The sequence below is a fragment of the Ooceraea biroi genome, chromosome 12 (assembly GCF_003672135.1).
Source record: "Ooceraea biroi isolate clonal line C1 chromosome 12, Obir_v5.4, whole genome shotgun sequence".
Classification (NCBI taxonomy): Eukaryota; Metazoa; Arthropoda; class Insecta; order Hymenoptera; family Formicidae; genus Ooceraea; species Ooceraea biroi.
In genome coordinates this window covers 4,055,930-4,069,684 of record NC_039517.1, presented here as the reverse complement: position 1 = coordinate 4,069,684, position 13,755 = coordinate 4,055,930, and the positions used below count along the sequence as shown (strand labels likewise).

Sequence of the window (13,755 nt, the reverse complement as noted above, 5' to 3'; positions counted from 1 at the left end):
GCACTTGCAGCGGTCGCATGTATGTACACGCGCGTTTGTTCGCGCGGGGCAACCCGGCTCTCACACGCACACGCATATGCACACAATTACGCGCGAGAAATGAGACAGGGATTATGGAGAGAACGGCGGGTAAAGGGGGTTGCAAAGTCCGAGGAACGGCTGGAGGGCGGGAGGGGGAACATTCGTTGTTTACGTTCCAACATCTGAGCCGAGGGAGGTGCACGACGGGTCATAGCGCGACACGACACGATTCCGCCACGGCAAGGACCTCCTGGTATTTCCTTACCCTGCTCGTGACGTCCAGAACCTCCTTCATGATCGCCTCGAACGCCGCCGAGTCCTGCGCCTCTTTCTGGTTCAGCAGCGCGATCTTTTCACTGAACTTCCGTGGGTTCGCCATGATGGCTCGCGGCACTAGTTTTTCGCGGACACTCGCGGAACCCGGAGCACTCACCACCACTACTACCACCACGACGATCACCACTGCTGCCGCCGCCGCTGCCGCCGCCGCCACCAGCAGCAGCACGGCCACCAATCCACTATCGTCGTCGGCACTCTGCCCCTCTCGCGGCCGCAACCTTTTGCCTCTCGTTCGTCCTCTCGACGGACGACGTACCACCGCTCGCGGAATCTCGCACGGACAACAATCGCGCAATATAACCCACGATCCGCTACATGCCCCCTCGATGGCACAGGCGAATACTGATACGCAAGATCATGCAGTGCAGCGCGCCGCACGTATCGCGCAGGAGCTACAACTGCGCGAGCTGATTGGCTGCGTGACCGCAGTCCACCGTATGGCAGCACCCGCAACGAAAATCGTATAATCTAGGGAAATAGTTACGGTGAATTGTTTGTTTTTTAATATGGCGGAAAACGAATAGAGTAACCTAATAATTAAGTGATTATAAACTAAACACACTGTAATTGTACATTTTTAGTATAAATTAATAAATACAGATGCAAATGAGAAAATGTATCAATAAATTTTACCTATTTCCGTATTCATGAAAGTAATTCTTAAGGGGAAGCTAGAGTTGCTAGTGAACTATTTTTTCACTATAGCGATGGTAATTGCAGTTTCGAAAATTCTCTTACTGCTTGTGCAGAATAAAAAATCCTTTTCCACAAATGAAGTATAGATAGAAAGAAAGTCCGCTCTACAGGACTTTATATTCAAAATGGAAAAAAGTTAAAAACTTGCATTTGTCTTTTCTAACTTTTTTCCATTTTGAATATAAAGTCCTGTAGAGCGGACTTTGTTTCTATCTATACTTCATTTGTGGAAAAGGATTTTTTATTCTGCACAAACAATAAAGAGAATTTTCGAAACTGCAATTACCATCGCTATAGTAAAAAAAATAGTTCACTAGCAACTCCAGGATCACCTTAAGGGGAAGCTGGAGTTGCTAGTGAACTATTTTTTACTATAGCGATGGTAATTGCAGTTTCGAAAATTCTCTTTATTGCTTGTGCAGAATAAAAAATCCTTTTCCACGAATGAAGTATAGATAGAAAGAAAGTCCGCTCTACAGGACTTTATATTCAAAATGGAAAAAAGTTAAAAACTTGCATTTGTCTTTTCTAACTTTTTTCCATTTTGAATATAAAGTCCTGTAGAGCGGACTTTGTTTCTATCTATACTTCATTTGTGGAAAAGGATTTTTTATTCTGCACAAGCAGTAAGAGAATTTTCGAAACTGCAATTACCATCGCTATAGTGAAAAATAGTTCACTAGCAACTCCAGGATCACCTTAAGGGGAAGCTGAAGTTGCTAGTGAACTATTTTTTCACTATAGCGATGGTAATTGCAGTTTCGAAAATTCTCTTACTGCTTGTGCAGAATAAAAAATCCTTTTCCACAAATGAAGTATAGATAGAAAGAAAGTCCGCTCTACAGGACTTTATATTCAAAATGGAAAAAAGTTAAAAACTTGCATTTGTCTTTTCTAACTTTTTTCCATTTTGAATATAAAGTCCTGTAGAGCGGACTTTCTTTCTATCTATACTTCATTTGTGGAAAAGGATTTTTTATTCTGCACAAGCAGTAAGAGAATTTTCGAAACTGCAATTACCATCGCTATAGTGAAAAATAGTTCACTAGCAACTCCAGGATCACCTTAAGGGGAAGCTGAAGTTGCTAGTGAACTATTTTTTCACTATAGCGATGGTAATTGCAGTTTCGAAAATTCTCTTACTGCTTGTGCAGAATAAAAAATCCTTTTCCACAAATGAAGTATAGATAGAAAGAAAGTCCGCTCTACAGGACTTTATATTCAAAATGGAAAAAAGTTAAAAACTTGCATTTGTCTTTTCTAACTTTTTTCCATTTTGAATATAAAGTCCTGTAGAGCGGACTTTCTTTCTATCTATACTTCATTTGTGGAAAAGGATTTTTTATTCTGCACAAGCAATAAAGAGAATTTTCGAAACTGAAATTACCATCGCTATAGTAAAAAAAATAGTTCACTAGCAACTCCAGCTTCCCCTTAAGGTGATCCTGGAGTTGCTAGTGAACTATTTTTTTTACTATAGCGATGGTAATTGCAGTTTCGAAAATTCTCTTTATTGCTTGTGCAGAATAAAAAATCCTTTTCCACAAATGAAGTATAGATAGAAAGAAAGTCCGCTCTACAGGACTTTATATTCAAAATGGAAAAAAGTTAAATCTTGCATTTATCTTTTCTAACTTTTTTCCATTTTGAATATAAAGTCCTGTAGAGCGGACTTTCTTTCTATCTATACTTCATTTGTGGAAAGGGATTTTTTATTCTGCACAAGCAATAAAGAGAATTTTCGAAACTGCAATTACCATCGCTATAGTGAAAAAATAGTTCACTAGCAACTCCAGCTTCCCCTTAAGCATATAGTTTACAGACGCTGTTTGTCTCATCCTGCTCATCAAATGTGCAAGACGTCTATGTAAATTTGCATTCAATGGCCTCTGTGTATTTATGTGCGCAAAATAAAGCGAAATAATGAAATACGATATATCTAAATATTCTATTTTCTATAATCTTTTGTGAAACACTCTTAGATTTTTGTCAGATCTTAAGAAATTGGAATAAACATACTTTTCTCTAAAATGTGTCATGTATTTGTATGTTAATGATGTTACTTTCCTCATATTTCCTCCTCTGATCAAGGATAAAAAAGCTTTGCATCAGGTTTGTCATACGGTTCCAGGAAAGTCGTATCTATAAGATAGTAATTTAATCATTAATTGTACGAAAGTAGCAACTGAACCTAATTAAAAATGGCAAACATCGATGAGGATATGTATCTGGAGCATATCCCAGCAACAGTACATAAAGAATTGATTTACGAATTAAATAAGAACTCAAATTGGCAAGTGTTGGCGTGTTACGTAGCTGAACAGCTTGGATACGAGTGGTAAAGTGATAATTACGAAAACGTTTAAACGATTGTCGTAAAAACGTAATTAAACGTTTGCTTTTAATCATTTTTTTGTTTATCACATACAGGAAGTCATGGCTACAATCGTTGCAAGAGAATATCGATGTCGCAAAAACACCAGCAGACAACTTGCTGTTCGAACTAAACGTAAAAATGTGTACAGTTGGAATATTGTGTACTTTGCTTAGAGATTGCGAACTTGGTGATGTATTATCAGTTTTACATCATCCAGGTAATCATGCTGCTATATTCTCTTTGTCTATAACTGAACCGTGCGTGAAAATCCCTCCCTATTTTTATTCATGATATTGAATAATGTCATTGTCAGAGCCATTAACGATCGTCAAACATCCATCTGATGGCATGGAACGCGACACCTTAGAAATATCCCTCGGCGAACATCTCAATCTTTCTTGTAAAGCTATCGGTATACCATCGCCAAGTTACAGATGGTGTCATAACGATAGTGAGCTGCAGGAACAGCAAAGTCATGAACTTGATATCATTATAAATAGGTAATGTTGTCTAAAGAAAAGTGTGTGACATATCGATCAATCATTTGTGGCATACAATTGGTTGCAGCTGTGATCAAGCCGGGGAATACAAGTGTAAACTCTTACAAGTCACCAATGACGGAAACACGATCTCTGCGACAAAACCGGTTTTTGTAAACGTATCCCATACACCTGTAGTTATACAGCAGCAACCGCCTGCGTTTTTAGAGATTAAAGAAGGTGAAGAATTGACAATTGGTTGTTTGGCTCAAAGCCATCCCGAACCACATTACCAGTGGTTCAGAGATAATACAAAGTTGGAAGGAGAAACGTCTAGTATATTACATGTGAGTATATATATATGTAGTAATGTTGATAGCACAGAAATAATGTATTTCGTAACAAAGAAATAATATTTCAGATAAAACAATTTAGCTCCAAATTCGAAGGGAAATATTACTGTTACATAACTAACGACGTAAATGAAGTGATTACACAAAGAAGTCATGTAATGGTAAAGATCAGATATCGTACAATTACTCACGGTTATAAGAAGTATCTTGAAATATCACATTTAAGTCAAACCTTGAATTGTTATGATAGCAGTACATATTTATATCGATACAGATGGTCCATCCTCGTGAAAAGGCAATTGCGAAAATAGCTTTGATCATTGCGAACGATGATTATGAGAATCACAAACGTTTAGAAACACCGAGGAATGATGCTGCCAAAATCGGTAATCTGTTAAAGGAGATAGGTTTTAAAGTGATCTGCCTTGCGAACTTGTCGCTCGAACAGATAAGGAATGTAACAAAAATATTCAGTGGAGTTTTAACGGAAGGAGTCTACGGTACGTCGTTAGATCTGCTATAAATAAATGGTACAGTTACTAACTTTATTTCAATGTAGGACTATTTTATTATGCCGGGCATGGTTTCAAGATGCAAGAAAGCTATATACTCGCTGTCGATGCACCGGAATCTTACTTGAGAACAGATGCGATATGCGAGAGCGAACTGCTAGCTGTATTGCTACAAAATGATCCTGCGCTCTTGGTAACAATATTAGACATGTGTCAAACTGTACCGCCAAAGTAAGGATTTCTCTGGCGCTTGTTTCTTTACCCTTTATTAAAAATCGAAAACCAAAGGAATGTAATTAAATATTGAGATCATATTGTTTCAGAGAATGTAATCCGGATATTCATAACGAAGTGCCAAAAATCAAAGAGTACAAGAGTAAGAAAAATCTGCGAAATTTAGTGCAGGCGTATTCGACTTCCAGCCACCGTCCTAGTTATGAAAGAACGAATAGCAAGTACGGATTGTATGCAACGCATCTTAGTAAATATATCAATAAAAATATACCAGTCACAAAAGTATTTGAAGAAGTAGGAAAATGTAAGATATGGAAAAGAATCGAGAAGTGCGATTTCTCACGTATACATGTGTCTTCTAATATAATAATTTTCTTGATTTACAGCAATAGATACCTTTTTAAAGGGGACGGAACGTAATCAAATTCCGATGTACGCGTTAACCATTACCAAGCCCTTCCGTCTCACTGACGCGATTTACAAAAGTAATTATGTAACTAATAAACAATTGTACATTAATTTTTATATTAATCCAACACGAATTGTATTTGTAATTTGCGTGTCATGTTACAGGAGATCCAACACCTGCTCTAAGCCGTTTAAATAAGTTAATTGCCTTCTCGACAAAGTCTCTCGAGATAAATTTTAAACAGGCCGATGTCTCGGCCAAAGCTGTAATCTCGTTATTCCAGGAACCTTATTTAAATATAATCAGGATTTCAATGTGTAATTTGGACAATTTGGAAGTAAACTTTTTTAACTCTGTACCGACACAACGAAATAACTTGTTCCAAACTGCAAGTTCCAAGCATGAATGTTGGATACATAATCCACAAATGTGTCAGGTACAATATACATGTAAATTTTATCTCGCTTCTGCAAGATAGCATTAATGTGTTTTTATTTTACAGGGACCCTTGGTTGTATCTGTCTCAAAAAATGGAACTCCTATTGGTGCAACATTGCTGCACATAAAAAAGTATATTCCACCAATATTGGAATGCATTAATAGTTGATGTATCGTGCACGAATGAATCTCCAATGAATATTTAGTTAAATGCAACAAACATGTATATTGTTATGTACAACATTATCTGCACATACAATTTCATGTGAATAATTTCCGATATATTTTTATTGAAAAATATAAAATAATGTTATAAACGACTAGTGCTTGTAATTCGAAAACAATAATGAATAGCATTCGTTTTTTATTTAACACACTGCAAAGTTTCTTTCTATAAACATATATTTCTATATTACAGAATAATGATTTACAAAAGTTACAATCCATGGCCCTCCAACATTATTTACATACTTACGCACAAATGTATAATGACAAACTACATAAGTTATGTCTTTCTGTAATTCTGACATGGACATATTCATTGGTTTCTGTTTCACATCGAGGTCTGGGAAGTAGTGACAAATTATTGAAATTTCAATGGAATGTTCGTCACCTGTGGGAAAAGTATACTTGTTACATTTCTGTGTATATAATGCTAATTTATTAAACAGTAGCCAATAATCCTACCTGTTTTATCCGTCGTAACGTTGATGTCATTTATGGCATACAGCATCATATTATTTTCCTTCACTGCAATTAACTGCCTTTGATTAGGGCTAAGAGTTTCAATTTTCATCCTTAAAGCTTCTATCACATCTTCCGTCACGAGGCCATTTAAGGATTCATAATCTTCATTCATTAAAGCCTTCGATATTAGTGTTGTTGCCTATAAATGTACAACATATTCATTAATATCTAGCCATCACTCTCACATTTTGAATCACTCGCAACAGGTCATACATGTGTGGCTCCTTTGACAAATTCGGGTGCATTAAACTCCTTATCTATGTGTGGAATAATCTTAAAAACTGCTAAATAAAACAGCTTGAAAATGGTAAAGAAACGCGGTGCGATTTGAGAAGGCCCGTCCATAAGCATGGGCAGAGAAACCCGCGGTGGAGAATCTGATCTCGTACAATAAAGTCTGCAAGCTGCAATTTTCTGGACCGTTGTAGACACTAAGTCCGGCTCATTATAATGTTGTGCGATCTTTGTTCCGTTTCTATAATTAACAGATGCAGCCATTCGTCGTAGACTGAACGGCACGATCTTTCTAAATGTCGGAACTAACATTGTAACTTGCATAAGATAGCACGGAATTGTTCTATAAACATCACAAAAATCGGAGCACTTGATGCCTTCCTAACCTATCACTCGATATTTCGACCGAGCTTATTTCTGCTCTTAATAACGTGCGTTCGTACTTGCATAAAATTCTTTCGAATGCATCATTATTGCAGATGTTACACAAACGTACATGCTATGTATAATATCTTGTAAAAGTTGTTTCATTAATTAAGAATCATTTCCACAAATTTTTATATTTGGCGCGAAACATGTGCATCATTTGAAAAGTTACTATATCCTGCTCGTTCGGCACCACAGGCATCTATACTATAACTAGACCGCTACTCCCAGTGATTTTGTACATAAAAAGTGTCCATGAAAACCATGTAATATGGTGGTCGCGCATGCGTAACGCTGGTAGAAAAAGTAATATGGCGGATAGTATATACATGTGGCCACGGTGAAGTTGCGCTTAGCGATTTGCATAATTCTGTGCTTTATTACGTGTTATTTTTATACAATTGATATTCACGCGAGAAAAGTCTTTATTTATGGTTCTACTATAGCTGCTATGTCAGTTTTGGATGTGGCTGAAGATTTATGCAAAGAAAATAAATCATATAAATACATATTAACCTACAAATTTTGACAGGACCATGTTGAACTATTATTTTCCAAAATAAGAAGTCGCCACGGCCATAATAATAACCCTAGTGCGTTTCAGTTTAGAAATGCTATGCGACAATTATGACTTTGCAACGATATTAGACATTCTACAAATGCTAACTGCATTAACTTCGATACAAATGTTTCAAGTTCTATATTTCCATTTCTTAATTTATTTAATAGATTCAATGTGTATAAATATTTTATTATAATCTACATATATATGCAGTATTATATATTACATGTAAATATTATTATATATGCATATCTAAGATTAAAAAGATATATAATAATATAAATATCCTTATATCATTAATTTTTACTTTTGTAATAAAATAAATATAAGTATATAGATATTTATATTTATAATAAATACGTTATATCTTTTTAATCATCTCATTCTAATCATATCACTTTTTCAATATATATATATATATATATTATTTATTATATAGACGTATTTATTATAAATATGTATTTATAATATGTATTTTCTTTGCATAAATCTTCAGCCACATCCAAAACTGGCATAGCAGCTATAGTAGAACCATAAATAAAGACTTTTCTCGCGTGAATATCAATTGTATAAAAATAACACGTAATAAAGCACAGAATTATGCAAATCGCTAAGCGCAACTTCACCGTGGCCACATGTATATACTATCCGCCATATTACTTTTTCTACCAGCGTTACGCATGCGCGAGTATGTAGTACATAGATTTTGCGGCCATGTATTTGACGCAAGTTAGCGGTCTAGTTATAGTATAGATGTCTGTGTTCGGCACTACGCACTGTAATTTCCTCCATCATGGGACCGCGCCATAAATGCACTAGAAAACCTCAAGTACAAAAAGTACAAAAGAGTCCTGGAACTAAAAAGCGCATTTCGTCAGGACTTTCCGCCGGTTCCACGCTCCCGGCTAAAAAGGGTGATTTTGTACGACCTACGTCCCCCTGTGGGCCCCTGCCCCCAGGAGGTTCGGCCACCCCTCCCCCCCTCGCCCAGACTGCGCTCGTCCAATAAAAATGCCGTGCATCCCTGTCGAGACCGGGCAGAATGCCCCACGGGTGGGTCCTGCTGCTGAGTCGGTGAAACTAAAACCGCGCCCGAGGATGGAAGGGTAGGAGTACCCGCAGGGAGCGCCCTACGGAAGGGTAGGTGGCCCGTGGGTCAGCGCCCCGCGGAGGGAGGTAGGGAGCCCGCGAGTCAGCGCCTCCGCGGGGGGAGGATAAGGAAAGAAGGGATCCCACGGGTCAGCACCGCCGCGGGGGGAGGGGAAGGAAGGGAGCCCGCGGATCAGCACCGCCGCAGGAGGTGGGGAAGGAAGGAAGGAAGGGAGCCCGCGGGTCAGCACCGCCGCGGGGGGTGGGGAAGGAAGGAAGGAAGGGAGCCCACGGGTCAGCACCGCCGCGGAGGGAGTCGGGAGCGCCGGACTAGGAAAGACTGGATGCTCGGCGCGGCTTATATGCCCCCACTCGGTAGTCGTGGTAGGGGTGTGACGTCACGTCGGCGGCAGTGGCGTAGCGCCGCGGGGCGCGGAGCATTTCGTGTTAACGCGGAGCAGTAGCGTAGCGTTACACTACAAAGATGTATTTTAGATAGAGTCCCTTAAGGGGATTCCTGAAGTTGCTAGTAAAACAGTGTTGCCATTTGCATAAAATGTAAACTTAAAATGCGTTTTATAAAAATTTGGCAAGTTGTACGCACAAAATTGCTATCATCCATACTCGAGATAAAATAAAGGAATATAATGAAGCTTTTCGAAGTGACTTTAGAAGCGTAATAAAGAAGAACGGTTTATTCTACTGTCTAAAAACCTCTGGAAAACACCGTTCCTTGTTATTACGTTTCTAAAGTCTCTTCGAAAAGCATCATCATATTCCTTAATTGTGTCCCCACCCTGCGAAACTGCGATTTTGTGCGTACAAATTGCGAAATTTTTATAAAAAACATTTTATTGTGCAAATGGCAGCACCATCGCGAAGAAATTCCCTGGTCACTCCAGGATCACCTTAATTGATAAACCTCAATTCCGCCATTTTCGATCCCACTAGAAACTAGACCAATCAGGTGCGAATCCACGATGTTCATACTCTTACCACAGTATAATGATATACAGTAGGGACAAAGAGCGTCGGCACCTTTGATCTTTTTCAGCCGATCCGCCATGTCTTCGGGCGGCAAGTAGCGTATCAATAATATTAGAAACCACCGCTATCAGCAAATATTTTTAATGTGTTTTCTTAAAAAAAATTACATATTTTATAAATACATAAGTAATGCATACTTTTCTTTCTCTTTTGGAAAGCGAAAAAATGATATATTATCACTGTGAATCATTGTGAAAACAATTTTGCACCGCACTCGATGTATTCTCTTAGACATTGTTTTTAACAAAAGCACAAAACAAACAATACAATACAATATGCGAATTTTTATGTTTGGTTATGTTTCTCTATCTATATGTGATCACAGTTACGGAGATAATGTGCGTTCTTTACTTTGAACGGGATTGGAAGCCGCCCAAGAACATGGCCGCTTGGGATGCGCAAGCAAATCTGCGCGCTGACTCGAAAACGGGTGCTTGTCCCTACTGTATATCCTTATCAGAGAGAAGCCTGAGAGCGGTCACGCTCGCGTTTTAACTATAACGCCTCAAATGTGGACATTGAAGTGATTGAAGTGAGTCTATCTTTATTGCTCACTGAATATTGAATAAAGATAGAATGACGCCGCGAGCGTTGGGAGCGTCAAGTGGAACGCATATGTCCACGTTTGAGGCGTTGCAGTTAAAACGCGAGCGTGTCCGCTCTCAGGCTTCTCTCTGTCCTTAAGCCCGGTGTCCACGATGCTAGAAATCGGTTCGAGATCTCGGTCCGAGAAATATGTAGCCAATCAACTTGCACTTTTACGAAAAAGCCGCAAGTTGATTGGCTACATATTTCTCGGACCGAGAACTCGGACCGATTTCTAGCATCGTGGACACCGGGCTTTATACTGTGCTCTTACTTGAGGTTCTCTAAAATGCACTAGATTAAAAAAGGTGTCCGACGCGTATCATAGTTGCATCTATTCTATGCACAGGTATCAACATAACCAAGAAAAGAGTTGTACACTTGGTTACGTGCATTTTGCGTACAATTTAAAAGACAGCAGAGAGATATATCGATTTCGAGGGAGCAAATATGAGATTAACATCCAGTTTATTATTGAAGCACGTAGGAAAATGGTCAAAGAAGTACGCAAATCTACCGGATCGTTACATAGAACGTTCTATGAGACAGGTGTGCGCAATTCTGAAACTGTCCAACAATATACATGATACATTATACATTAATGCACAATTACCACTGTGTTTGCTATTATTGCTTTTTAATGATTTAAACATTTATCACTTATTAACAAAACACAATTAGGTTTATTGGAAAACGCCCAACAAGCCAAACTACTTACAACGCACTGTGGAAAGAAGACGATTTCGTTTCTCTATACATCGCCCGTGGACTAACTACTTTCATCAGGATAATGCGCCTGGAAAAATAGACTTTATTTATGTTGAGCCCATCAAAAACTGGAGTTTCTTCCGGGGCGATAGGGTATGGTACAATGATTGTTATTAATTAACAATGTTGATCGAGAATGTAAGTAATAACATACAGAATGTGAATTATATTATCATCCAATTGTACAGGTAGAAGTTTTAGTGGGAAAAGATAAAGGAAAGCAGGGAATCGTGAAAGACATTTATCAAGAAAGAAACTGGATAATTGTGGAAGGGCTCAACACAAAATTAGAATGTGTTATGAAGGACAAAGACTTTCCTGGTATATACATGCAGCGAGAACAGCCACTGTTAGTAACCACGCAGGTGCAGTTGGTTGATCCTTCAGACTTGTAAGTGATTCGTTTGGAAAGCTTCTTTCCTGAGATGTAAGAAAAATATCACTCTGTAAAAATGTAGCATTATAAGATAAATTCAATTGTGACAGGCACAAAACAGACATAGAATGGCGTTATACCGAAGATGGGCGTCACGTGCGCATATCCGTGAGAACTGGTAGAGAAATCCCTATTCCTGCATCGGCTGAGGAAACAAGAGATTATAAAACTCCCGCGTTATATAAGGAGCAACCAAAAGATACGACCAAGGACGATGTGACGAATATAACTTTTGAAGTACGTAACTTGTATAATTGAAAATTCTCTGAGCAACAAGAAGGCAAAGTATGCAGATGCGTTTTTCCTATTTTCAGCCGAAATTAAAAACATTCGAGATGGACATCATGGATGAAATGGGCATCAAAGAAGACCGTATTCCAAAAAAAACCTATTGGTATTAACCATCGTCGTATGTACAATCCGCTGTTACTGAAATTGTTTAATGTACAATTATATTTAATAAATATATTAAGCAAATTATGGGATTTTTATGATTTTTTATATAATAAATGTAAGAGAAAACAACTTTTCGGTTTACACGATCCTTTTAAGTGAAAAATTGCTTTCATAAAGTATTGCAATACGTAAGACGGATTTTTCAACATGATTCTTGATAAGTTTACTTTTCGTTTTTTCTAAGAAATTCTATATCCATAGCAAAAGCCACTTTATAAAGCATCCTTGTTTGCAAGAACTTATTTATAGAATATAACACGATAAAGAAAGCATTTATGAATTTATTTAACAATAAGAATAAAAAGCGAATAATTTGACACTTTATAACGAATTTACATAGTTTAAAATAATATCGATATAGTATTATTATTCATTAGTTTCTCAATCAATAGCTGTTTATGCTAAATCATGTCACTCACACATATCACAGCACAAATTTCAACAAATGCAAATCCCGAAACGATTCATATTACATTTAAATATACCAATATATACTTTTACATTAGTAATACCTGTTATATTATATATGACACTTTTTCCTTAGCTTCACGCAATTAATAATTTCAGTTATAATTCGGATTAAACTAACGATTAATCAAGCGTCAATTCACGTTACGGCATTATTAGAAATTTACAATCATAAACGTAAGAGAATATAAAAGAACAGGGGAAGTGTCGTTGCAGAAATCGAGATTTGAGAGATACTAGAAAAATATCATCTACGTTCATTGCAAAGCTCGAATGTTTCGAGCCTTCGAATTCGAATTCGAAGTTAAACGTAACAAAACGGATCCACATCAATTAAAAATTTAAACTCAATTTAGTTAGATTTAAATTTAAATGTAATTTGAACATATGTATAATAATGTATGAATTCAAATCGAAGTTTGAATTAGAGTATGAATTTGAGCTCGTCGGTGCAGCTCCGTTCAATTAGCGCGCACTTCACATCGTACATGGCTAGTTTGAAAAATTCGCTTGCCGCGGGCGAATCGCGCGTCTATGCAAGTGCCGTTTTTTCATCGTCGCGTACGTTTTAAGTTTATACTTTTCTACCGAAAGTGGACTCCTGCTAGATTCTTAACAGAAATAAATATCACGGGAGGCAGAATTGACTCGAGAAATTAAGTGCAAGGAAAAAAGAAGCACCGAATACTACAAATTGGTTCCAGCACGACCATCCGCCATGTTACTCCTTTCGTTTGCGACTTGAGCCGCATCTCTGGGTAAGTAATTTTATCCGAAACCTATTCTCTGCCGTTCTATTACGTTCTTATTGTGCCTATGAAAGTTAATTAAGGGGGGAGCCTGCTTTAGAACGTTGAAAATAAGGTATAATTTTACGAATTTTTTTGGAGAAACTATACAGCGGATCATTATAAAACTTTGATGCATTTATTAGTACGTGTTTAAAGATAAAAAAAATTATTTTTTTATTTGAATATATCGCCTGTAGAGGTCGTCTTGGAGGCATTGTAAATTGGTGAGCATTCTCCTGCCTCCAAATTTCATCCAAACTGAAAAATTGAAATATTTTCTCGTTATTT

The 13,755-nt window shown here is 37.6% G+C and overlaps 3 protein-coding genes across 5 annotated transcripts in view; 2 read left to right on the top strand and 1 right to left on the bottom strand.

Annotated features, from left to right (window-relative positions):
* Window positions 1–729, bottom strand: part of LOC105285045 (CREB-regulated transcription coactivator 1) — a 33,918-nt gene extending 33,189 nt beyond the window's left edge. For all 3 annotated transcript variants that reach the window (XM_026974332.1, XM_020033521.2, XM_026974333.1), the window contains exon 1: window positions 287–729. In XM_026974332.1, coding sequence (XP_026830133.1) covers window positions 287–400 — 114 coding nt within the window. In that variant the 5' untranslated portion in view covers window positions 401–729. The remainder of the gene's footprint in view (window positions 1–286) is intronic.
* Window positions 730–2,906: 2,177 nt separating this feature from the next.
* Window positions 2,907–6,504, top strand: LOC105285050 (mucosa-associated lymphoid tissue lymphoma translocation protein 1). The gene is made up of 12 exons (XM_011348981.3): window positions 2,907–3,394; window positions 3,487–3,650; window positions 3,747–3,933; window positions 4,001–4,259; window positions 4,334–4,426; window positions 4,540–4,765; window positions 4,825–5,008; window positions 5,101–5,315; window positions 5,398–5,496; window positions 5,585–5,856; window positions 5,923–5,990; window positions 6,277–6,504. The coding sequence occupies exons 1-12, from the start codon at window positions 3,258–3,260 to the stop codon at window positions 6,377–6,379; spliced, it is 2,007 nt and encodes a 668-aa protein (XP_011347283.2). The 5' UTR covers window positions 2,907–3,257; the 3' UTR covers window positions 6,380–6,504.
* A 4,371-nt stretch (window positions 6,505–10,875) lies between these two features.
* Window positions 10,876–12,232, top strand: LOC105285051 (probable 39S ribosomal protein L24, mitochondrial). Its single transcript, XM_011348983.3, has 5 exons — window positions 10,876–11,097; window positions 11,230–11,409; window positions 11,505–11,707; window positions 11,803–11,989; window positions 12,067–12,232. Exons 1-5 carry the CDS (start codon window positions 10,999–11,001, stop codon window positions 12,151–12,153), a joined length of 756 nt encoding a protein of 251 aa, XP_011347285.1. The 5' UTR covers window positions 10,876–10,998; the 3' UTR covers window positions 12,154–12,232.
* Window positions 12,233–13,755: the final 1,523 nt, after the last annotated feature.